General features: G+C 45.0%; 1 protein-coding gene and 1 long non-coding RNA gene across 5 annotated transcripts in view; one reads left to right on the forward strand and one right to left on the reverse strand.

Moving 5' to 3' along the window:
- Window positions 1–3,955: 3,955 nt before the first annotated feature.
- On the reverse strand, window positions 3,956–10,571 carry LOC114591709 (uncharacterized). The gene is made up of 3 exons (XR_003705328.2): window positions 10,480–10,571; window positions 7,928–8,004; window positions 3,956–7,321 (listed from the first exon to the last, which is right to left on the reverse strand). It is a non-coding gene; the product is annotated as an uncharacterized LOC114591709 (long non-coding RNA).
- Window positions 10,572–10,640: 69 nt separating this feature from the next.
- Window positions 10,641–25,764, forward strand: part of FLNB (filamin B) — an 83,146-nt gene continuing 68,022 nt past the window's right edge. For all 4 annotated transcript variants that reach the window (XM_028719137.2, XM_028719138.2, XM_028719139.2 and 1 more), the window contains exon 1: window positions 10,641–11,303. In XM_028719137.2, the coding sequence (XP_028574970.2) occupies window positions 10,835–11,303 (469 nt within the window). In that variant the 5' untranslated portion in view covers window positions 10,641–10,834. The remainder of the gene's footprint in view (window positions 11,304–25,764) is intronic.

Raw genomic sequence — 25,764 nt, forward strand, 5'->3', positions numbered from 1 at the left:
AGGCACAAATACAAGATGGGGGACATCTGGCTTGAGAGCAGTACATGTGAAAAGGATCTAGGAGTCTTGGTTGACCACAAACTTGACATGAGCCAACAGTGTGACGCGGCAGCTAAAAAAGCCAATGCAATTCTGGGCTGCATCAATAGGAGTATAGCATCTAGATCAAGGGAAGTAATAGTGCCACTGTATTCTGCTCTGGTCAGACCTCACCTGGAGTACTGTGTCCAGTTCTGGGCACCACAGTTCAAGAAGGACACTGACAAACTGGAACGTGTCCAGAGGAGGGCAACCAAAATGGTCAAAGGCCTGGAAACGATGCCTTATGAGGAATGGCTAAGGGAGCTGGGCATGTTTAGCCTGGAGAAGAGGAGGTTAAGGGGTGATATGATAGCCATGTTCAAATATATAAAAGGATGTCATATAGAGGAGGGAGAAAGGTTGTTTTCTGCTGCTCCAGAGAAGCGGACATGGAGCTATGGATCCAAACTACAATAAAGAAGATTCCACCTAAACATTAGGAAGAACTTCCTGACAGTAAGAGCTGTTCGACAGTGGAATTTGCTGCCAAGGAGTGTGGTGGAGTCTCCTCATTTGGAGGTCTTTAAGCAGAGGCTTGACAACCATATGTCAGGAGTGCTCTTATGGTGTTTCCTGCTTGGCAGGGGGTTGGACTCGATGGCCCTTGTGGTCTATTCCAACTCTATGATTCTATGATTCTAAGTCTGCCCGCAGGCAGCCCCCACAAACCTGCCTCCTTACAACCAGCAATATGAGGGGTATGGGGCCCTAGTTGTCAGCCTCTTCCTTAGTCTCATTGTTTCCTTTATAGAACTTAGCAGAGAGGAGGATGGGAATGAAACCAGAATTAGTTGGGACCACCTGTCATTGGCTCTGGTGCCACCTGCTGGTGGCCTCCCTGGCTTCTGCCCTATAGTTCGAATGAGCACCAGACATCAAAGGTGGAAGCTTTTCAATTTTGGATAAAGGTATTTTTTGTACTTTTTTCCCACCCCACACCAGGAGCTCCCCAATATACAATCATATTGATTATATGGTATCAGACTTGTGCTACCAAAATATTGTGAATTGGGGGAAACGGCATTTTGCATCAAAGGATCATTACATGGGTGCTACATGCTAGGGGCTTGCAAACAACTACTTGTTCCCCACAAGTAGGAGGGACTAGTAACCAGGCTTAATTAAATTGTGACCTGGAAGTGACCACTTAAGTAGGTGTTTGCAAAAACCAGCCATGTAGTACCCAGTTCATGTTCCTTGTATGGAAGAAGTTACTTCTCTTGTAAGATTATTAAAAAAAAAAATAATAGGACATAAGTATCATAGGTAAGAGTGGAAACTGGCAAGCATTTTGGTGCACTAGGTTTTCCGGATCTAGTTCAAGGCTTTCTTTTGGCACCTCCACAACTTTGGTTAATGGGAGAAGATTAAGATCTGTAAAGCCAATGATTTTAAGAAAACAAACGTAGATCGATGGTTGCCTATTTAGTGTTGTTTACTTTAAAGGATTGGCTTGCATGTGGTTTTGCATACCTTTGTCAGGCAGGACCAGGGAAAGCCATGGAATAAGGCCTGGAGTAAATATTATCTCTCATGAGCTGGAACCAGAGACAGAGATGGGGTGGGGTTTGTGGCTTACGGGAAGGCCTGCAATGTGGGCTAGGCTGCACAAAGGCTGAAGGCCAGAGCTCTTCTTACACACCCTCCAAGTGTCCCTGTTTTCCAGGGACAGCCCTGGAATAACGAAAACCACCCTGGCTTCTGATTTGATCCCAGAATGTCCCTATTTTCCCCATCAGCGACGCTGCTCCCGAGCTCAGGGAGAATGAGCTGATGCTTGCCTGAGCAGTGGTGACAGCAGTGGTGGCTGTGATGGAGCATTTGGCTGCCACTGCTGGCCTTCTCCTTTGAGCAGCTTGTAGCAGCTGCTGGAGAGAGGGCAAGGAGGAGCAGAGGTTGCTGCTGCTGAGGCCCAGCATTGAGTGACACGCCGGCTCTGAGGGGCAGGCAGAGGACATGGCTGCAAGAGCAGAGAGCAAGGAGTCTTGCTTGTCTTTTTTTAAAAACAACAACAACAACACGCTTTGTGCATCCATGTCAAATCTCGCCCTTTTTAAAATTTATTTATTGCAGTGTATTTTTCTTTTTTTGTAAATCTGTTGTTGTTGTTGTTTAGTCGTTTAGGACTCTTCGTGACCCCATGGACCAGAGCACGCCAGGCACTCCTGTCTTCCACTGCATTGTAAATCTACCAAAGAATAAAATCAAATCAGGATTAAGGGGTTTTCTCAAGACGGTAGAGGGCATGTGTTCCATTGCTGTAGTGGCTCTCACCCTTCTTGTGCTAGGAAATGCTCTGTGGGGGCGGGAGACAAAAATGGGGAGCTGAGGAGGGTCAGTTGAGGGGAAGAGTGAGAAATGTCCCTATTTTCATCTGAGGAGCATTGGAAGGTCTGATACTATTGAGAGGGTGCTAGAAGCTGGGCATGCAAAGCCCTGGGTTGCTCAGATGATGCCATTCTCTGACCATATGGTTGACCTTCTTTTAAGGAATGATAGTGAAAGGACGACTGAACAACATTTTGACTGTTCAAAATGTATATTTCTCCTCTTGCAGGGTTTTTTAAAAAAACAAGAAGCCAGGTAAACGTTTCCCACTGGGATGATTTATGTTTAGTGAATCCTGCCTCAGAGAAATGAATACAATTCAACAGCACTGGAGGTCCCCTCCAGCCTTATGAATCTATAAATAAATGCCAGCAGGACATTCAACAGCCTTGATCCACAAGGCTCTGAACAGCTTTTTGATAGCCAATCAACAGGGCTATACAAGAATGATGCTATTAACAAGCAAACCTGCCCCAGTTGCTATCTTTTGGCAGGAGGGGGGTGTTTAGTAATTTAAAAAAGCATATCTCCCTATCATTGTTTCAAGGAAGAAGTGGGAAGACCATATTGGAAAATGCCCTCTGGATATCCATCTAAAATCGTGCAATATGTAAGGATGGGCAAGGAAACTTCCCTTCTCTGTGTTTGCTGTAGAAGTCAAACAAAAAGGAACAGGATCTGATGTTGACGATAGTGTGGAAGTACATGTGTGTGTAATGTACACACATATACAAACATTTGCTCATTAAATACACAGCCAAGATCTTTCCCTGTGCTCTAGTTCACTTGTAATAATATACAGTACGAAGAAGATATTCCAGCAAATTTGGACGCATGTTTCCAACGTATGTTTTCTTTCAGTGTCTCCTGATGAAAACATAACTTGGAACATGTGCTCAATGTTAATAAGCATTCAAATTCACTTTACAAGCAAATGTTAATGATACTCGTGGCCAGCTTTGGGGGCTGAATCCTGGCCTCCTAGATAGTCTCAGCTAAAGATCATGGATAAAGCACTTGGCCTGTCTCTGCCTTATGGCAAGGGTGGGTATTTGCCCTCCCCCTTCCCTCCCGAGTCTGAAAGCAGCTACAAAATCATTCTGTGATTACAACTGCAGCATCCTATGTATATCTACTCACGGGAGGTCCCACGCATCTCTGTGAAGCAGAGGGGCCAGAGAGCTGCCACCTACATTGCTTCAGCCCTCACTTTGATCTGCAAAAAAGCAGATATCCACACAGAGGAAAATGACCCTTGATTGACTTAAATATGTACCTAGATCTGAAGCTGATTGTATATAAAACATATTCACCAACCATGCAGAAAACATGAGTCAAAATAGCACTTGGAAGGCAGTTGTGAACCAGACATTTGGAGTGGCATCTAACCACCACTTAGTTACTATTCTGAAGCAACTTTAGCGTACTTGCACTATGGAATAATCTCAGTCAATTACAGTGGTAACTAAGGTTAAGTACTTAATTCGTTCCGGAGGTCTGTTCTTAACCTGAAACTGTTCATAACCTGAAGCACCACTTTAGCTAATGGGGCCTCCTGCTGCCGCCATGCCGCCGGAGCATGATTTCTGTTCTCATCCTGAAGCAAAGTTCTTAACCTGAGGTACTATTTCTGGGTTAGCAGAGTCTATAACCTGAAGCGTATGCAACCTGAAGAGTATGTAACCCAAGGTACCACTGTATATATTTTGGGGCATGGGGATCATAGCAGATATGAGAAAACAGCCTTCCCTTTGTATATTTGAATAGCATTGCTAAAAGGGAGAAACTATTAGGCTGCAGTCTTATGCACACTTCTCCCTTGAACATAGCCCCACTGAACTCAGAGTTTCCAAGTAAATGTGAATAGCCTTGTGCTGTTAAGAGGTGGAGGTCATATTTACAACCAGACTACTGCAAGACATTATGCATGCCCTTGAAGATTGCTCAGAATCAACAATAGGTTCAAAACGTGGCAGCCAGGACCAGAATGCAGCACTGTCTGCTTGGAATGTATCTCACCAGCATTATACAAAAATAAAAAAATGAAAAACTCCACTGATTCCCAGTTTGCTTTTCATTTTCCAGGCATATTTTGGGACGTATTTTTCTTTTCTTTTCTTGGTGGAGTAGAAGGACCATAGTTCAGTAATAAAGCACATGCTTTGAATGCAGAAGGTCCCAGGTTCAAACCCCCCTATTCCTTTCTGAAACCCTGAAGAGGCACAGCCAATCAGAGTTGACAATACTAAGCTTAGATGGACCAATGGCCTGACTCAGTATGAGAACCTTCTTCTGTTGCTGTAAGGCCTATTAAGAATGAATTAAATAAATTTAATTTAATGAATTAAAGGAAGAAAGAATTAGACATGGTTCGTTTTAGAACATAGCATCTGTCTTATCAATGTTACAAGGTATGATTCCTTTCTAACTGATCTTTGTCCAAAGTTAAGACCTTTAAGTAGCTACCTTATAACCAGAATACCAAGGAGGAACTGACAAAAGTAGCCAGTGAGTCCACCTTGCAAAAGAGATTGCAAACCAAAGGGCAAGCATTCAGGTTGTAGACAGCATCATGACTTTATAAGGCATTCCTTTTTTCCATCCATTCACCAGCCACTGAACATTCACAGGGCTGTTGCTCAGATTCAGGGGAACCTGGACAGGAATTTTCAGTGGGTACATCAGAAAGTACATATTCCCTTTCTGGGCATTGGATTCCTCTGCCAGCATGATGAAAGCACCAAGGGCTCTTCCACGTATCTGGCAATCTTTGAGTGTACTTCTACACTCCATGGATAAGTTGCCTATTTGGTAGGTCATTATTATTCCTAGTTTACAAATGGGGAACTGATTCTGAAAGAAAGCAATTTTCCCACAGCTGACCAGTGAGATCATAGCTGAGTTACAATCATGGCATTCCAAATCCCGTGGGAGTGCTGTCTCCGTTGGACAACAGCGAGTCTCTGCCCATAAAGCGAAGGCACATTAGGTTAATTATTTATTTGGAAAAAAATATACCATGTTTTCCTCCAAGGAGCTCAAAGTGGTGCACATTGTTCTCCAACTCCCCAGTTTATCCTTACAACAACCCTGTGAGGCAAGTTAGGCTGAGAGGCAGTGACTGGCCCAACTCCCCCAGTGAGCTTCATGGCTGTGTGGAAATTTGAACCCTGGTCTACCAGGTCATAGTACAACACTCTGATGGCCACCAAAATCTTCAGCTTAACCAGCTATGTACCTCTAGTGCAGGCTTCCTTAACCTCGGCCCTCCAGATGTTTTGGCTTACAACTCCCATGATCCCTAGCTAGCAGGACCAGTGGTCAGGGATGGGAACTGTAGTCTCAAAACATCTGGAGGGCTGAATTTGAGGAAGCCTGCCCTAGTGCAATGGTAGTCCATGTGATGCCCTCCAGATGTTGCTGGAGTAAAACTTCCATCAGCCACAGCTAGCATGGCCATTGGCCAGGAATGATGGAGGTGGTATACCAATAACATCTGGTTGGCACCATGTTGGTTACCGCTGCTCTGTCGCTATGTACATGTTATTGGCTTGAAACACAGCTATGTCGTTCTTTTTCTCAATTTGGATTGAAGCTGGTTTGGCGGAAAACACATCAAAACATAGTATTTCAAAAGAAACTCTAGCATAGATATGAATTGTGGCTATCACCATGCGTATACCACTTCCCAAACCAGTGAATGCAGAGTAAACAGGAGTTTGTGCACAGCTTAAGTGTATCAATATAATGATAAGTTGAAGGGGCTCTTCCACAATGGCAGTCTATGGATGGATGCTCCTTCAATGAACATACAGGTTAATCCAGTTAAATAAAAATATAAAAAATACACAGATTCAGAAAAAAAGTTGTGAGAACAGATACAAAAGCTAAGCATAAAATCCAGATATTTGAAATCAGTGGCAGGTAGATTCTATAGCTCCTATGACTTACATACTTTCTACTGTTATCAGATCAAAAACTTTTTACTAAGTAGGTGGTTAAAAGAAACTTTATTTACTTTTACTTGCTGATTCTATCTCAAGTCTTGGGTGTTTTGTGTTAATGTTTCATAACGCTGGTTACCAGCAGCCCACACCAAACATCCCTCCTAACAACAGTATAACTATAAAAGCAGTTATTTCCCCCTTTATAGGAAGAACCAGAACAACCAGCCGAAGTATCAAAAGGCCATGCGTAGTCATGAGTTGCAGCTGGCAGCTAGCTGCATAGTTGCCTATAAGCCATTTACTGTGTACACTTGCTCAGTTTATCGAATGGGTGGGCCAGCCCCTTAGTACGTTATTCATACTTAAAACAAAACAAAAATCCCACCTTATAATACTTTTACTTTTAGGACAATAGCAAAAGTAAAGTTTAAATTCAGGCACTACCCATAACTGCTCTGGAGTTATTGGAATCTGGAGCAGGGAATCATAAGATGACCCCAACTATCACTGGGGCTTGTTTCTGAGAGGTAACAGTGGCTCTTCCACCACTGGCTGTCACACCCAGTCTGGCAGGCAATTAAAGTCCTTCCCTGCTGGTGATGGCTAAGGCCCCAATCCTAATCCCACTTACCTGGGAGTAAGACTCACTGAATTCAGTAGGGTTTACTCCTGAGTAGGCATGGTTGGGCAGGATGGCCACAATAAGAGGCAATGCTACAGTTCCTACACTGATGAATCCTGTTTTCCAGCGACTGTTGGGAACATGAACCTTCCTGCCAGGCTTGCTCCGATTATAGCTCTTTCCATGGCTGACATGTCTTCCAAGGGTCTCTGACATTTGCATTAGTTTGGAAACTGCTTCTCCCTTCCTTCCCATCTCGGCAGCAAGCCATTGTGCCATGGCCAAATCAGGATGAGGGGCAAGGCGCTGTAAGTTTGCAACAAACACTCCACCTTGAATCAAACTGGAAAGGCAGGAGCATGTGTCATTCTCACAGTGCCAATGGGGATCTATGAAATATCCACAACATTGCACTGAAGTTAGTTTCCTCCATGACCCAAAACACGTTGCTTGGTCTCCCAACCCCTCTGTCCCCATAAATACATTGGACTTGGCATCAGCTCAGAGGGCAACTCACAGGCATTGCTCTTCGAGGCATTTCAATGGCTGGCTAGGAAATGCAATTACTGTTCCTAACTATCATGATGACAGGAAAGGAATTATCCAAGTATGACATATTCCCTTTAAATCTCAGGGAAGGGCTTCTGGAAGCACACCAAGAGACATTGCAGATGGGGGCTGCTGGAGTCCTTTCCGCCATGCCTCCCCTAATGTGACATGTGCTGTTTGTGGCACAGGCCACTTAGCTATATGCTATGATGTGTACATCCGTTATCTTGGGGATGTGCCAGTTACATTTATGGCACATAGCTCTTCTTTCCTGTGTTGTGGTTGAGCAAATAGCCACAGTCAGATACACAGTGCTTTTGTGACTAACCCAACCATACAGAGGAAGTTTCTGAAAGAAGAGGAATCTGAGCTCATGATTCAAAAAGCCAGTCGCCCTTACCAATAAATCTGAATGCAGAACGGTGCACAAGCTCAAAAAGGATCAAGCCCACAGCCAGAATTCTTGTGGTGAGAGTCCTGGAGGATAAGAAATTGAAGAACAGTCAGAACATAAATACAGGTAGACTAATATATTTAAATGTCTAAGTGAGCATTTGGGTAAAAAAAGAAGAAGCCTCCTAACTGGGAAGCACAGCAAAAGTCTACAAAGAGATCGTTTATTTCCACTTCTTTTAACTTTTCTTTCCCCCTCCCTCTTTCTTCCTAGTGCAGCCTTCCCTCTCTCTCACATGAGCATCCTCAGATATTTTCCTGGGGTGGGTATTTTTCTTGGGGTGGGGCAAAATAAAACATTGAAAGGGTGGAGCAGGCAAATTTCTCACAAACAAAATGAGAAGAATGGTGTTTGCATGCTTTGCCTCAAATCTCAGGTTGCAAAAATGACAAACTTACTTTAGTAAAAAACCATGAAATCTGGGAATTTGGGGGTTGCGCTTCATTCCAGGGGCACCAAGGAAAGCATGGCACCCATGGGTGGTGATCCCTGCATTAGAACATCCAAACACGGCCCTTGGCTGAAAAGGCAGGCTGATCCTATACACATTTCCTATTAACAGGGGAAGGGTTTGTAGCTCAGTGGTTGAGTATGAAGAAGTTCCCAGATTCAATCCCTTGCATCTCCAAGGAGGAGAGGGAAACCCAGGCCTGAAACCCTGGAGAGCTGCTGCCAATCAGTGTGACCAATCATGAGCTAGATCTTGGTATAAGGCAGCTTCCTATTCATTCCAGGCAGAAATGAAAGTCAACGCTTTCCCACCATGCTAGGGGAAAGACTTCACCCACTGAACTTCTCCTAGTCACAAAGTTGTTAAAGCACCGGCGGGGGGGGGGGGGGGGGAATCCAAGCTGATGTAGGATTGGTATTCACTTGTGTAGACCACTGTGTGTTCTGTTCCATAGATTTATGGAACAAGGCTAGAAACTGTTGTAAGCTTGTGACATTTTTTTATGATTTAAAACAGGAGGCTTCCACCTTGACTGATTTTCCAGCTTGTTCTCTCCCACGCCTTCTCTGCAGCTGGCCACACCTCCTCACTCCTTGGTGGCTTCCAGCTCATCATATCTTAAAGCAGGAGTGCACAACCTTTTGGGGACACATTTAGAAAAAAAAACCCAATGAATTGTTCTGGGCAGCAGAAAACACACATGCCACACAATGAAATCTGACAATGCTTCAGAACTTCATTTGTGAAAGAGCGACAATGACCAACTCTCCCCAAAACAAATAAAAATCAGGCAAAGAAACAGCAGGCAACCACCTGAAAACAGCACCGAAAAGCCTCCTTTAACAAATACAGTACATACAAATTGAGAGGAGCAGTGGGCCTTGCCTGAGGGTGCCAGGGTGCCATGTTTGGAGACCTCAGTCTTAAAGGAAATTTACCCTCTCCACACTGACCTTAAAGTGATGGGGTGTGGATGAAAGTGGATTGTGCTGTGATTCATCACTGCTTCCATATTCTTGGGGAAGACCTCTTGAGCAAGATGCCCCCAGTGGGCCTACCTCCTCAAGCAGGCCTCCCCTCCTTGCCAAAATTGACAAAGGGAGGCATGGGGTTCAGCTGCAGGCCCTTACTTGGATGTGAGCCTAACAGTGCTGTTCTCTGATGTTGATCCTACATGTATGAGACTATAAGGAAAGCCCTGCTTTTCCTTTAGTCCCTTCCTCTGGCAAGGGAGGTAGAACATAGCCACTGATGGCCATGAATTTGGCCGGTCCTCTTTTAAATTAGCCATCCAAACAGGTGGCTGTCATGACCTTGGAGGGCTGGCACTGCTACTCTTTTGTTGTTGTTTAGCTTTAAAGGCAACAGCAGAAAAAGATGGAGAGCCAAAAAATTCAAAAGAGAACATGTGCTCCTGTGGTCTCACAGTTGCATAGTTGTGAAGTGATTTCAGCAGATACAACTTCCACAGACAGAAACAAGTCTTTTTTCTTATTCAGAATTACAGGTACAGTATGTCCCCCCTTTCCTGAAAGGACCTCAAGGCTGGTTTCTCCCAACATTTTATCCTCACAACAACCCTGTGAGGTAGGATAGGCTAAGAGATAGTGGCTGGCCCAAGGTTATCCAGTGTGCTTTGTGGCCGAGTGGGAATTTGAACCCTGGCCTCCCACCAGGCCCTAGTCCTGGCATTCACCACTACACCACACTGTTGAAGGAACACACCACATACAGGTGGTGCCATAAACTTGAAACTTAAAAGCCTACCAAATACCTTATGGCAAAGCATCCATAGATTAGAGCATTGTTAATCTTTAACGTGCCTGTGCCCCAATATTATTTGACATTTCTTTCACGCAAGTGTTATTGGTGGAAGAGATTTGAATCTGGGCATCCCAAAGGAAAAAAGTTAAAACTGGGCGGCAGTAGGAGGCCTGACAAAACCAAGAGTGCAATGGAAGGGGGCTGTCATGCGTTGTGCGCAGCGCCTCCGACGAGGGTGGGGGGCAGCGTTTTCCTCTTCTCTCCCCCCCCCGCGCAGTTGTACCGCTCCGCGTGCTCCGCCCCCTCCCTGGCTGGGGTCCAATCCCTTGGCCGCCGCGAGGTATATATAACATCTCCAGGCGCAGACGGCGCGCAATAGTTCCTCTCTTCAGGATTGTTTGGAGGCGAGCACGTGTGCGCTCCGGAGACGACGCTGGGCTGGTGGAGCCGGGCGGCTGGGGTTGCCAAGCTAACGGCGCTGTTCCTTCTCTTCCCCTCTAGTTTTCTCCGCTTGTACACTTGGCTGCGACCCAGAAGCAGCAGCGCGAGGGAGGGAGCCAGCAAACCAGCCTCGGCGGGCGGGTTGGTCGGCCTGCCCGCTCATTACCGCCAGGAGGAGGCGGGGCGGCGGCCTCGACATGAGCACGCAGGCGCGGGGCCAGGCTGCTCGCAGTGACTGGAGCGGCGGCGGCGGCAGCAGCAGCTTGCAGCCTCAGTGGCAGGAGCAGCAGCAACAGCACCAGCAACATCTCCACCACCTTCCTTCTCCTCCTCCCTTGGGCCGCAGCGACCTCGAAGGCGACCCCGCCGCAGCCATGCCGGTGACCGAGAAGGACCTGGCGGAGGACGCGCCCTGGAAGCGGATCCAGCAGAACACCTTCACCCGCTGGTGCAACGAGCACCTCCGCTGCGTGAACAAGCGCATCGGTAACCTGCAGTTCGACCTGAGCGACGGGCTGCGCCTCATCGCGCTGCTGGAGGTGCTGAGCCAGAAGCGCATGTACCGCAAGTACCACCAGCGACCCACCTTCCGGCAGATGCAGCTGGAGAACGTGTCCGTGGCGCTCGAGTTCCTGGAGAAGGAGAACATCAAGCTGGTCTCCATCGGTGAGCTTGTGGCGCGCCCGTCGGGGCTGGGCAAAAGAACGGGGACGCCTCGGCGGGCGGGCGGGCTTCCGCGTGTGGCGAGAGCAGCGCTTACGGGCTGCAGGCTGCCTGAGGGAAGCAGTTCAGTTTCTGCCTCCCCGGACCTCTTTAGTCGGGCTTGGTACTTCGTTTCAACCCAGCCGTCCGGGCACCTCTTGTGCCTGGGGGGTTACGGCTCAAGGTTTTGGGGGCAAACTCAAACCAGCTCGTCTGTTCGCTGCTGCGGGGAGGTGTCTGAATTCCTCCCGGCGTGAGGAAGGCAGAAATGGGGCCAAAGCGCCTGGCAGTGGGTGCCCCGTCGAGTTGCCGCTCCGCTAGAGTAGCGAGCGGGCGAGGTGGGCGCGGCTCTGCTGCTGAGCGTCTTCCTGAGGCGCCGACGAGCCCCCGGGAGCCCAGCGTGGAGGGCGGCTGTGGGGAGGAGCCGCCCAACCCGACCCTCCCGGGGCGGGTACCTGCTGGCTTGTTGCACCCTGCGAGCTTGGAAACCAGCTCGGCTCTTAGCCTACCGCCCGCCAAAGGAGGACCCTAAAGCTATCTAGAGCCCCCCCCCTTCTCGGTCTCTTAAGTACTGTTGTAAAGCACGCCGGTTGGGAGGAGGAGGAGGGACGCCCAGGCGTCGGGTATTTGCATGCTCTCTTCCCCCGCCCCAATTAATGGTGTCTCCACCATCTACAAACTCCCCCGTCCCCGGGCTCGCATTGAACCGTAAACGGGGCCTGAGCCTCATCCTGGGAAAGCGGAGAAATGGCTGGCGCTGCTCAGACAGGATTTCCTGAGGTGCCTCCCTCCCAGCAGGTAGAGCCACTTCCTTTTGGCGGCAAAGACTTCGGTTTCCATGCTGGAGGTTTCTGAAAGGTTTGCGCTGTATAAAAGCCCAGTCTCTGATCTGAGACCAGCTTCTTCTCTGCTTTCCTGGGAGAAGCAGGCATTGGGCTGAACTTGGTTCCCGTTTAAAATTAAAGATGGAAAAAGAGCAGCTGCGGGGCTTGTGGTGATAGTTTGCAAAGCAGTGCTCTGCCCTTCAAGTAGCATGTCAGGAAGAAAACCCAGCCGGCCTTCTCATTTTATTCTCTGGAGAACGTGGTGTAGGCAAAATGTGCTGTGCTGTTGGTTCTGTGCACTAAGGATGCAGTATATAAGGAATGCTAATAATTCCTTGTTAAATTGTTTTAATACCTTAGCAAGCATTCTAAAGTGTCTGGATTTCTAAAAGTGTGACTGCGATAGTACATCTATTTTGACCATTAGGATTTGACATTAAGACTAATTTGGTAGAGACTATTCACACCTATTTTTTCAGTTGGCACTGCTGTTGAGTCAGCTGTGACCAGGTTCTTGGTGGAATGGGACAAACTGCAAAATGATAGGCTATGTATGGTAATCTGGGTGTACATATTTGACACATCACACCTATAAGGTGTTGTGCACTATTAACTAACTTGTCACCTATCAAAGGGATAGCTGCAGCAAAATACAATCTTGTTGAGCCCTCAAAGACTGACATCCTGATGGCATAAGCTTTTGTGGACTAGCCCACTAGATTAGATGCATGATGTTACCCTGAATTGCAGGTACATATGCAGTGTGTGTTGTAGAATCGAAGTGTGAAAGGATCTCAGTCATCTAGTCCATTCTTCTGCGAATACAGGAAACTGTATTGGGACTCCCTTAAAAATTGTCCATGGATAATGACACTCCATATTTTCTCTTTTAAAGCTGCATTTTTCCAAGCTTACGAGTTGGGAGGTGGTAGTGGTAGAGAGGGAAGATACTGGTCAGCTTCAGCCTAGTCAGAAACCATTTGTAAAGGACTAGATGGCATTTCAGATGCTGTGATTAAAAGGCCTAAGCACAACAAACTTCCAAGATACAGTTGAACTATAGAATGGATAAATGTAGTCTGATTACAATAGCCATTAGTTGTATAGAAAGCGCTGCAGCTAAGTACTGTTGCGTTGACTGTGTTTCTAGTGTCTTTTGTGTTGGGAATCTTTTCTTGCAAAATGCCGAACTTGTATTAAAGGAGGGAATAAATAATGCAAAATAGCACTAGGAGGTGTTTCTGGATAATATTGCATGGATAGAATGCCAGCTGAAATTATCGAGAGGCTAAACCTGATGCCTTGTGGACACCTGTAGTGTATACCAAGAATGCAGGATATACTTCACAACAGTTGTGTTTGTGAAAACATGTAGGTAGCACAAACAAAATATTTGACTGTAGTTAACTATAAAAAAAGCTTAAATGGCTTTTTCAGCAGTTGAAGTGACACCATCAGCGCACCCACTTTTCTGCTGCCAATCACAATTCTAAAGTGACACAAAATTGAACACTTCTGCTTTTAACAGCTTTTCTGGGAAGTAAATCAAAGGTGGATAATTGGGAGTGAGTGTACACAGCCTGTTGGGTTCATAGAGCATGAAAGCAGGAAGGGGTCTTGCAGAATTAGGTTTTTACCAAGGCAGACCCATACCCTGAGGCAGAAAAGGCGCATCATCCAACTTGTCCGTGAATGTTTATGGATGAAGGTTATGTGATATTTAGGGAGGAAATTATGCATCCACTAGCAACTGCCCATAATTCCCATTTTAAGAGCAGAAGTTGCAAATGTGGTATCAGTAAAGTGACAAATACTCTTAAAACATTTTCACAAAGATAAACTTAATTGGCAGGGTTTTTCTGGGCAGAGACTTCATCCATTGGCCAAAACCCAAAACAAAAAAACTCTGCCACCAAGCAACTTGGTAACCATTCTCAATGATAGTTTAATGCTCTCAGTTGCAGATGCAGCTTTTTTCAAGGCCGTAATGGATATATTTTGGGAGCACTGAATGCTACTCTGAACCTCCAGCAGAAATAGTGGGGGCATGAGTATAAAGTACATGATTTGCAAATGAAGGCAGCTTTCAAACTTTTAAAAAGATGGGTTAATAGCAAGTGGTTCTCATAGCCAGATCTTGCTGTGTTCTCTATTAGCAGCCAAGTAGTAGCACAGAACTGGTGTGTTAACAAGCAAAAGAAAATAAAACTAATACCTGCCAGTGGGAGCTGAAATCTAACTTTCTAACAATTGTTGCCCTGTTTGGAAGTCTGTCTGAGTTTTAACTGGGGAAGTAACTTCGGTTCTCTCTGCAGTGGTGTCTCTGGAGTATAGAACTATGTTATGAGCAAAACGTGACCTTGAGTTAGAGACCTGAAACAGAACTTCAGAGACGTCCTGTCTGTGTAAATAGAGTTGAGGCTTCAAGGAAAAGTATAGGAGAAAAGAATGTTGGTTCTCTGTATGTAACCCATATGTTTTGAAGCACGGAAACCTTGCTGAGCTCTGAATCAGACTCCTTGTGGGAAAATACCTTTGACAGCTGTTGCAAACTTGCTTTTCCAGGGATTACTTCACTCTGATTTCTTTTCAGTTTAAATATTAACAGCAGAATATTGTTGGTGCAAAGCGCCAACAGAAGTAACAAGCAGAATAATGTGTACTCCTGCAACTAGTGCTGCTAGTTTCAGAAACCCCATTAAAAACTGTTGTGGTGGGTGGGGAAAATTTTGCCTTTCACTAGACAAGGCCCCGCCCGTCCTGTACTGCCCCTGGGAGATGGCAAGCTGCCTCTTACAAGTTGGTACTTCAATGTCTGGGCAAAGCAGGAAGTGTTAGGCTCCTGCATGTGTGGATTACAGTACATTCTATGTAGCAGCAATATATTTGATTCTATCAGATTTATTGCAACATGTTTAAGGAAAGTTTCTGAAATGTGTGTCCTGGGTAAGCTTAATGATAGCTGTGTTCTTCCTCCATTGTTGAAGGAAGTAAGCCTTTGAATATCAGTTGGTGGGAGTCATAGGTGGGGGAGAGGACCTGCTTTCAGATTTTCCATAAGCATCTGACTGGCCATTGTGAAAATAGGATGTTGGAGCAAGTGCTCTTCCCATATATCCTGAATTCTCCAAGCTGCTTTAAATGCTAACATGTCATGTCACTTAAAGAGAGGCATAAACTTATCTTCGGGCCAGGGAATAGCAGAGGTATAATTTGGTGGCGGCATCATTTTGATACATTCCAAAGGATTAGAGATCAAAGGATCAAGCTTTGCTTTACAGCTGCTTTAGCTTCACCTCCTGTGAGGCACAAGCAGGCTGATGGACTATCCTCCTTCTTTTAGGTACTTTGTCACTCATCATGGGACAGGAAGGGTCAAAAGTTCCTGTGTGGTCTTGGAAGGTATTCTGTGCCATAGGTATAACTTGAACACGAAATTCCATGCATGTTGCCTCCCAAGTTAAGCCTCAATGAGTTCACTGGACCTTTGCCCAGGTATAGGATTGCAGCCTAAAGCAAAGTAAGGGAACTTCAGAATCTCAAGTATACACATGAAGGTTCCACCAGCATGCAGCTATACCTCCGATTCAGTTGCTGGCATAGGTTATCTTATAAAACAATCACCTTGCTTGAAATAGGATTGAGCCTCAATGTGATCTATAAACTTGCTACTTGTTACGAAGTTCTTACTGAAATCTTAAGTACAAACAGCCCTACTAATTTTGCTCCAGGTGTTTATGTTCCTGAATCAGATAAAATCTGGCATTGCTTTGGATAGCCCTGTTCAGCGGTGCTTAGGTCTAAAATATCGCATTTCAAATATAAGTGCATTACAGTAATCTAAAGAATACCTTATTTTGTCACCCTCTTTCTATATTACATTGCAATACTGAAACCTTAAATATTACTGCCCGAAACCCTCCCCTTAATGATCAGCCCTCTAGTGTCCTGTAGCTCATGTCTAGATGCAGATTTACATAATGAATTGTACTCTGCTAAACCAGTAGTGGTAGCTGGAATTTAGACTCTTACTTAGCAGCATATACCTCAATATTGAAAGCTGCTTCAGTCAACAAGAGACATATGAATCCTTTTTTGTTGGAAGATGCATAGTTAAGCACCTGTATTTTGGCAGTTAACATGCAGCTAATGACTAGCTATCAAATTTAATAACTGAGATTTTAGTGAACCATTTTGGTTCATTTGCCCCAAGCAGGTTCCAATGTAGCTTTCTTCTTAGGCTCACAATTGGGTTGCAAATGAAAGTGTAAGAAGTGGGAATTGATCCAAACTTTTAAAATTGTGATTGCTGTGTGATTGAGAGTGCCACTCCTAAAGTACAGGTTATGAGTGTGCTCCTCATTCGGTGTATATTGCCAGATCTTTGTGGGAATTCTTTTCCTTCAGTAAACCTGGCAGATTTTTTCATGAGCAATAAAATGCTACTATATCGCCTGCACTACACTCCTTAATGATTCACCCAAGTGAGCAGTTGGGTTGCCTTCTGTGAACCAGACGTCTTGAATAACTGACTACAAACTGCAGCACTGAATGCAGTGGTCTGCTGGTGGTAGGAGATGCAGTTTGGTTTAATGGCAAAGGCTCAAAGGAAACATGGAACCAAATGTCCATGAGCACCAGTAAGCAAAATCATTTTTATTGTCCTGGGTCAGCTTCGAATTCAGAAGTCTCCTAATACATTCCTTTTTGAATACCCATGGTAATGTGTGCATACATGGAGTGTGATGGTCTCTTCCCGACTGATCAGGGATTGGATCCAGACTTCTTTGATCAGAGTTCCATTCTGCTGATGCTTCTGCTGATGGAAGGGGCGGGGAGCTATTTCCCCTCCCCAATGCCCCTGAAGCCTCTGTGTCCCTGCCAATTGCTCAGAAGGATTGGGGATCCTTCAGAATGCTGTAGGCTGCAAGCAGAATTGGTGCAAAGGTCTTATCTCCCCTCCTCCAGTGAAAACCTCCATTGAATCGGACAGCATGTACCACAAGCAGAAGGTGCCATTGCATTTGCAGAACTGAAAGTATTGATCCAAACCATAATCTTTTACCCCCCATCGTGTGGTAGAGGCAATAGCTCTCTGCAACATAGGGCAGATAACTTTTGAAGTAGAAAAGCACTACACCCATGCTGACTCAGTTTAACAGGAACACTGATAAGCAATACTCAGATGTCACTATATGGAGAAATACTGAACCAATTCGTGCTAAACATTCAGTCATGCAACTGTTGTACTATTTATCAGTGGCTCACTAGGGTGTGTGTTTGGGTGTGTGAATTGAGTTGCAATTAGTAATGCTATTGAAGCAACTTCCTGTCTTCATGTTGCCGTTCAAGGAACGAACCTGTACTCGACTTGGGTTTTTTTTGGGTGGAGTAGTTCAAATGAAATGTTTGATTTATGGGTTTCTTTATATGCAGTTGTCTCCGTGAACAGAAGTAGTAGCTTTTTAAATAGAGAGGGTGGTTTCACTGCTGCCAGCTAATGTCCACACCCCATGTTTATATATACTCAAAAACCTAGGTAACAGCAAAGCTAGCTACTGTTATGCAGCAATAATTGGCTGTTTTAGGATGTGGGGACTAGAAACCAGCATGTTTCTAGTCTGTACAATGCAGGAACATACCTTGTGTAATTGCAGACTCACCCCCAGCCTAGTATGATGTTCATACTGTGGTAATATTCTAGTTTCCTCAGGCAAGGAGCAGAGTGATGAAAGCGTATGCCTTAAAATCCTCTTGACAGTGGTTAATGCACCCTTCTCTGGTCAGGCGAAGATGGTGTAATACTTTGAGCAACATTCCAAAAACGATTTCTGCCATATCGGGCCCCAGGGTTTGCATGCCGTTGCCACCCATTGAACTTGAAAAATCCAGACCTTCAACACAAATTCAGTATTGTCCTTTCTGAGTGGCAGTTGTTTTTCAAGGTCTTGGGCAGAGAGGGCTTCCCCAGTCCTCCAACCTGAAATTTCTTGCCTAGGGATGCTGATGATTAGAACTTGGGACTTAGTCACACAAAGCATGAAGTGCTGGGAGTTGTACAGAAAACATGCTTGCCCTTTAGTATAGAAAAAAATAATTTCTCTCTCTACTGTGCTTATGAGTTGATAGCTTTGTTCAGGTTGGTGTGTGCAAAGAGGCTTTGGCTGCAATTAAAAATGACTGTGCTGGGTGAAAATGACATGGAAACCTCATTGGCAAATCTTGTTTTGGAGTGTGTGTGATAGTATTGGAACTACTGGTGCTTAGATTGTATTCTTTAATCTTGAAATGGAAGCTTCTTAATGTACTCATAATAAAGGGTGGCATTGGTAGCTGAAATACATGTGTAACCTGAACTTATAAGCAGACTTTGCTTGTTCTGTTTCAAAAAGCATGTTCTTCTGTGTCTGCCTGATCAGAGCAAATGCTGCATCTTACAACTTACTGTTGAAAGGAATGTTGGCAGCTTCCTCCTCCCTCTCCTCCCATTTTGCAGATCCTTGCATAGGAACTATAAATGCCTAGAGATTATCACAGTGGAAATGGTGCTGCAAAGCGCAACTCGCCACCTTTGCTCCTAGAACAATGATTTAGCAGACAAACTTCCTGAGGAGGAACCCAAGGTTCAAGGATTGCTTTCTGACTGTTGACTGACTCCTTAATCATCCTTGGTTGAAACTCCGTCTACTTGAAAAGCCGAGTTACTTATCTCGGGGCTTTACCACCGAGTTTCAGCTAGCATTACTTCTTTATTGCTAGTGAACACAAGAATTGTTATTCCTGTGATGTGCTAGGTTTTAATAATGGGTGAAATGTAAAATCATTGTAGATAAAATTGCTGTGTAGGAGGCTTTTTTTTTTTGCCCAGCTTATAGTCGTGTGACACAGGGACATGAAACAGTGACTCACTCTGCCCTACCCCTTGCAATGACATGTTTGTGTGAGTGTGTGTGTGTGCCTGGTTGCCTGGGCATCTAAATGTCCTGGTAACTTAGAACATATTCCCAGCCCTGGCTAGCTGGGAAGTTAGAATAATTCCTGCCCGTAGTATATGTAGTGTTGTCTGTTTAGAAGAACATGTTTTTAAAATAAGTTTTTATCAGAAATTTTAATGCACATTTTATATTTTATGTAATCCTCTTAGCGGTTTGGATAAATCCTTAAATCTAATGTATATATTTACACACACACACACACACAGAGAGAGAGAGAGAGAGAGAGAGAGAGAGAGAGAGAGAGAATATGAATATGAGGGCAGATGCAGTTACAATGAAAGGCAACTACCTAAATGAGGCATAAAAACAAACCAACAAAGACAGCTGTGTTGGGATGAAAAATATCTCCCAACACCCATAGCTATATAATACCTTCATTAGGACAAGCCAAGAATCATGAAATGTGCAAGCTTTCAAGTTCTCCAGAACTCTTAATCGGGTGAGATGAGTTTCAAAGCAAGGGATGGGGATGGGGAATAAAAATTAAATGGGCTGGGCCTTCAAGTCTAAAGATGGAGATTGCAAAAATGAATTAGCCTGCTAGGTGCTTGCCAGTGTTATGATCCTTGCAGGTACAGTATTTGGTTAAACCTGGAATTCTGGCATAAACAATTGGCAACTGCTCCCATTTTTTAAAAGTAAAGTTTAGCAGCTATGCAGGCTTCCTCAACCTCGGCCCTTTAGATGTTTTTGGCCTACAACTCCCATGATCCCTGGTTAGTAGGACCAGTGGTCAGGGATGATGGGAATTGTAGTTTCAAAACACCTGAAAGGCCGAGGTTGAGGAAGCCTGGGCTATAGCTTGAGCTGAGCCATGAGCCAGTCACTGCCTTTCAGCTGAACCTACCTCACAGGGTGGTTGTGGGGGTTAAATGAGGAGGGGGAGAACCATGTGCAGTATCCTGATTTCCTTGGAGGAAAAAAGTGGGATGGGAATGCAACAAAATAGAACAGCTTCTATTGTTCAATGGGGCTTACTTCTGAGTATGCAAAATCAAGGGTTGCAAACAGATTCACACTGTTTGCCTCCGCTCTGAAGGTTTTCTCCTGTAAGAGAGAAGCAGGGACGTTTGGGTTTAATAGACTTGAAAATCCTCTGAGACCCTTCAAGACGACCAAAAAGAAAGGAGAGAAACTGGCGCTGCTGCTGCTGCTGCTGGCAGCGCAATCATGTCATGTAAAAATGAACCATCTGTGCAGAATTGCGTTGTTAATCTGAAGAATGACTGTTGGCAAAGATGTACTCAATTCATCACGTGAAATATGCTTCTGTACAGTTCTAGAGAACTGTAGGCCGGGCATAACTCTTTGGTGCTATTGAGCTGTCATAGTGGAGGTAAAAGACCAAGGCTCTTACTGTGAGCCAGGAAAGACTCTTCCTTTTATCCAACATTTGTTTGTGGGTGCTGGGCTTGCTGCCTTGCTGCTCCTGTTTTAATTGAGCGTTTAATGGATTCGCTCTATACTTCTTTTCTCTGTAAAAGGAATTGTTACGTGGAAAAGTTAACCTATGGCGGGTCATCTCCTTGAGTTCAGGGCAGGGGTCCCACAAACTTGCATAAATCACTACTTGCAACTTTAGATTCAATTCACACACTGTAGGTAACTTTAACTTGGAGGGGTTTCTCACTTCATGCTTTGTGTACTGTTTTTTGTCTCCCACAAATCCTCTACCTCAGGTGTGGGCAGACTTCAGACTTGGGGGGAATCTCCTTCATGGTATTTTCTGCTGGCATCTCATGGTCTGCAAAATAGTGTCTGCAGGTAGGGTGGGGCTGAATGTATCCTAGGGAGCTTCTGAGGGACATGCTCAGCCCAGGAATCTGTTTTCAGTACCAGAACTGCTAACTCCTTGTGTTTCTCTCCTCACCCCACTTTGCAACTAAGTGTTTTATTAGTCTGATTTGTTTAGAGGTGCTTTTTTTGTTGCTGTTGATAAAGGAAAGTAGGAAATGCTTGCTCCACTGCAAACAGCTCATATCTATCACATGCTGGGAACTTGGGAGGAGTGGGTAGGATTAATTAAAAAAACATTCTATGCTTTGAGGAAGCTGGCTGCAGCAAATATGTTTGCCACTCTTTTCTCCTTCCAACTCTTCCCATTAAATACATGAAGCAACTCTCTTGCTTTCGACTTTCCCCCCAAACATTAGCATGAAGCTGAGATAAAAGTAGGGCCAGTGGCTTCCTGGCCCCTTTATTTATGGATGGGAGCCACTCCCCACTTGCCTGCTTTATATTTCTGGCAGGAGGGTTAGAAAACTCAGGCTTCACTATCTGTGCCCCCCCCCCCCCCCCAGTTCTGTTCAGTAGAAGTCAAAGACATAACATAGTTTTGTGGTGGTGCAAAGTCATATTCTTTATAGCAGTGCATTTTTTTTAAGTGTGCTAAAAGCTAGGGTATTGCATCCATATGGGCTACAATGATAGAGGCCACCCAGGGAGTCTGAGTGTTTCATGTGCACTTTGCATTGCGGTGCTCTGTGTCTTGGAAGTAGCTCAAGAAATGGGTGAACAATAACCACCATGATCTGACAGCTGAACTGGGACTTGTGCCAACGCCCTTAACTCTGACGTTGGAAACTTGGTGGTGTAAACCTGACCAAGTACTATACTTTCTGATTTCATCGGCTGCTGTGGGATCCCTAATTGGATTAAACAGGTGAAAATAACGCTCAAGTTGTGCTCCTTCACTTTATGAATGAATAGCGAAATGGCTTAATGCTTTTAGCAGCACAGCTCCACTTGCTGCTTTAGGAAGTGAAGGCCGCTTTGACATAACGTTGCTCTGAGTGGGACCAGGCCCAAACTTCAATTAAGTTAGTGGGGGTGGGAGGCAGAAATCTTAAAAAGACTTCTGTGTGGAGGTGGAGATAACTGTTTGATCTGCAGCACAGCTGACATGAAAATGTGCTTGGAGCTCTACAAACTGCAAGGGAACCCTTCCCTCTGGGCACTGTGGCGGCTGATGGGGCTCTTCAGGGGTAGAGTGAAAGGTGGGATTTCTGAGCACAGTGGTACCTTGGTTTACGAACAGCCCTGTTAACGAACTGTTTGGTTTATGAACTCCACAAAATCAGAAGTAGTGTTCCAGTTTGCGAACTTTACCTCGGTCTATGAATGGAAGCCAAATGGTGAAAGGGTGCTGGCGGCGGAAGGCCTCATTAGGGAAAGTGTCCCTCAGTTTAAGAGCACATTTGGTTTAAGAGTGGACTTCAGGAACGGATTTAGTTCGTAAACAGAGGTACCACTGTAAAGAGCTTGGGGAACTGAAACTCGGTAGGCAGCTGAGGAAATTAGTGGCCCTGCAGCAACAGTATCCTGCTGCAACTTAACGCAGGAAATGGAGTTGGTCAGCTCAGACACTTGCAAGGTTCTGACTTTGAACTGCTGAGGAGCAGGTTTATGTGCCAGTGACTCAAAGACTTGGAAAGTCCCTATACACTGGGATTGCATCTTAACATACATTTTACTTACGCTTTCCGCTCTTGCCTGCAGCCTCTGTGTTTTTCAGGGGAAAGACCCATCAAGCAGTGAGCCAAGAGGGGAAAAAGGAACCCCTTTCAAAAATGGTGTTCCTGCCACTTCTTTGCAAGGAGCATCCCCAAGTGAAGTGGGGCTGTAGCCAGTCTGAATTGCTGCTGATAGGAGGGTGCCTGTCTGATGGGGGAGACTCCGGCTAGCTCTGGCGGGATGCGGTGAGGCATACTGGTTCCTCTTCAGGAGAGAAGCTGCACAGATGGCTTGCCTGCTGCTGAAAGAGTTGCACTGGTTATGAATTGGCTGTCAGGCTAAGTTCAAAGTGCTGGTATTGGTGTTCAAAGGCCACCAGGATACCTAAAAGATCGTCTCACCCCTTTACATACCTAACCAATCACTGTGTTCTATAGAAGAGGGTCTCCTGCAGATACGACCTTATCAGGTGATCCATTCTGTATGATGTAATATTTGGACCTTCATTGTGGTGGCACCCTCCCAATTATACACCAGACCTTTCCTTTTTGACTCCCATTGAAGGCCTTCCTTTTTCAACAATCCCTTTAAGTGGATTTTTTTTTTTTTATATCCCAATCTGTATCGGATCTGATGCAGTTTTTACATATGACTTTATTGAGCATTAATGGCTTTGTGATGTTTCATGGGATGCCATTCATAAACTTTAAAAGAGAGACTAACCTTGCCTATGTGTGGTAAATGTCTAATAGGTTGTGTGCAATTCTTAGAGTCCCCCTAGTCAGACATGTGTCACTGGCCTGCTTGGTGTGGGCACTGAAGAATGTCTGTGCTGGGCAGAGGAAGCAGTGCTGCCCATCTTCCTCTCTTGGAGGTGATGTTGAACTAATGAAGGCAGACTGGTCTCTCAAAGCTGCACAGGCAAACCATTTCCTCGGTTAATGTTGATGAGAGAGAAAGCATCCCTTCCCACAAGTACTGGTCCCAGTTTATCACTTATTCCTTGCAATTAAATCTTGGTTGTGGTCAAATTCTTCCAGGACTGACAGCCAAAATGGCCTCTGGCCTCTCCCCTATTCTTGCTTAGTCTAGGTGACTGGGGACTAGATGACCCTTGGGGTCCTTTCCAACTCTACAGTTCTATGGCTCTATTCTGAATTTTTTTGGCCCAGGGCTTAATGTGGTGGCCACAATAAGTGTGACTTGGGTGAAACATTGGTTGTTTTGTTAACAAAAATGGGAACATCTTTTAGGCTTATGCCATGAGTCTTGGGTTGCTTACCTTAATCAAAATGCTTTAAAACAGATTAGTTTGAGGAAGTAGCCAAAATATTGCATGTATCAAAGTTTTAAGAGGTGTACCAGGCTATGAACATTAAAATGTTTTTCCTTTGACTAGAAGACTTCCTTTTTCTGAATGCTGCTGCTCTGCCTGTGATGGAGCCTGGCTGAACTGTGCATACTTGCATGAATGGGATTTCCTCTCACCAATCCTGTTATGTGTGGTGACTCTGGATGGTTTCAGATGGAAAAACTGAATCAAAGTGTACATTGTAGTCAAGGATTTCCCCAAACAGTAATCACTTCTGATTACTTCCAACGTGTTGGTTTTGGCTCTAAAAAACCCGTATACACTGTGGCTTTAGTGTTTGGCGTGTGCTGCACAGAAGATATTTGGCTCTACCATATCTAAATAGCTTCACTTATCTGTGCAGTCCTCTGCTGGTGTGATGGCTGCCTGGAAGCATCTTGACCCACACCCAGTGTGAGTAAACATGCTTGCTAATGCTGTGGATGTTGGTCTTGGAAGCTCCCCAGACTTTGTCACTAACCATGTAGCCTCTACTACTGACTGATTGCTAAAACAAGCTGCTGCAGATGAGTAACTGGAATCCTATGAGACTTTTTTTGAGCATAGTTATATGGATAAGGAACAAATATTGGGGTAAGCTAGCTGTGGGAAAGATGGCCACTTCCAGCTTCACCCCAAGCCTGCCTGGGTCAGATGTACCCTTTCCTGTTTCTGGGAGGTCTCCAGTGTTTTGAGTCTGCATCCTTCTACCACTGGGGATAGATAAGGCCAGAAGAAGTCGTTGGACTACAGCTCCCATCAGCCCCTGCCAGCATGGCTAGTGATCAGGGATGGTGGGAGTTGTCTGTCAGCAATTTCTAGGGGTCACCACATTGGCCATCCCTCTATGAAGCACCCTTATCTGATCCCCCACAAAGGGCACCAGGTGGTAGTTTACTCTTCATGGTGAAGGTGAGCATTGAGGGCTGTGTCTCTGAACAGTATTCAGTGATCAAAACTGAGCAAGATGAGTGAAGTTTAGTTGGCTGGTTTTGAGACCTAGCTAGTCTGTTACCTGAGATACCAAATAGTTTGAGAGTTGGTATTGCAAAGGCTTTGGCTTTAGGAAAAGCTAAAAATAAACTCCCATTGTGCTTTTAGATAATGAAGCCTAAGGAGATCTTGCACAACTCCCTTTAGAGTGCAAGTCAAAGGAGTTTGGGCCTACTTATTCCAGGTCTACCACCCTGACCTCTGATAGGTCGCTGTAATAAGGACAACTTTAGGAAATGTAGACTGCCAAGAAGGTTGATTTTTTTGTTCTGGGCAGGGTACTTATAGCAGAACATACTGCAGAGACATATAAGGGATGTCAATGCATATATCTAGTTAATAGTGTTGAAAAAAAGCGCATTGCTCCTTGATTTCTGCCTTCCTGGCAACAGGAACCTCAGATGCAGTTATGATCTGTGCATGTAAACTGTAAATAGCAATAATTGTCTGCATAAACCATACATTTTTACAAGACTCTGTATTATCAAATGAGAGGGTATTGCGATCAGGAAATGAGAAGGCAACAGTGGCTTGAAGCTGACATAATTTGCACTCTTAATGCCACAGACTCAAAGCCAAACATACCTTAAAGATAACTGCAGGCTTAAATGAGGGTCTGTTGTCTGCAATTAGCCACTGAAATAGGAGTGTGATGTGCATAGTCCTTCCAGCCTCGATCTGAGGTGGCACTTTTCTTGTCCAGTTGGAAAGCTTTTGCATACTGTTGATGTTTACTTGTAGTAGAATAATATGCATTGAACTATGGCATATGTTGATGATGGTTGTGTGGGTTGCCAAGCCCACAGAAC

This window comes from Podarcis muralis, chromosome 2 (assembly GCF_964188315.1).
Source record: "Podarcis muralis chromosome 2, rPodMur119.hap1.1, whole genome shotgun sequence".
In the NCBI taxonomy this organism is placed as follows: domain Eukaryota; kingdom Metazoa; phylum Chordata; class Lepidosauria; order Squamata; family Lacertidae; genus Podarcis; species Podarcis muralis.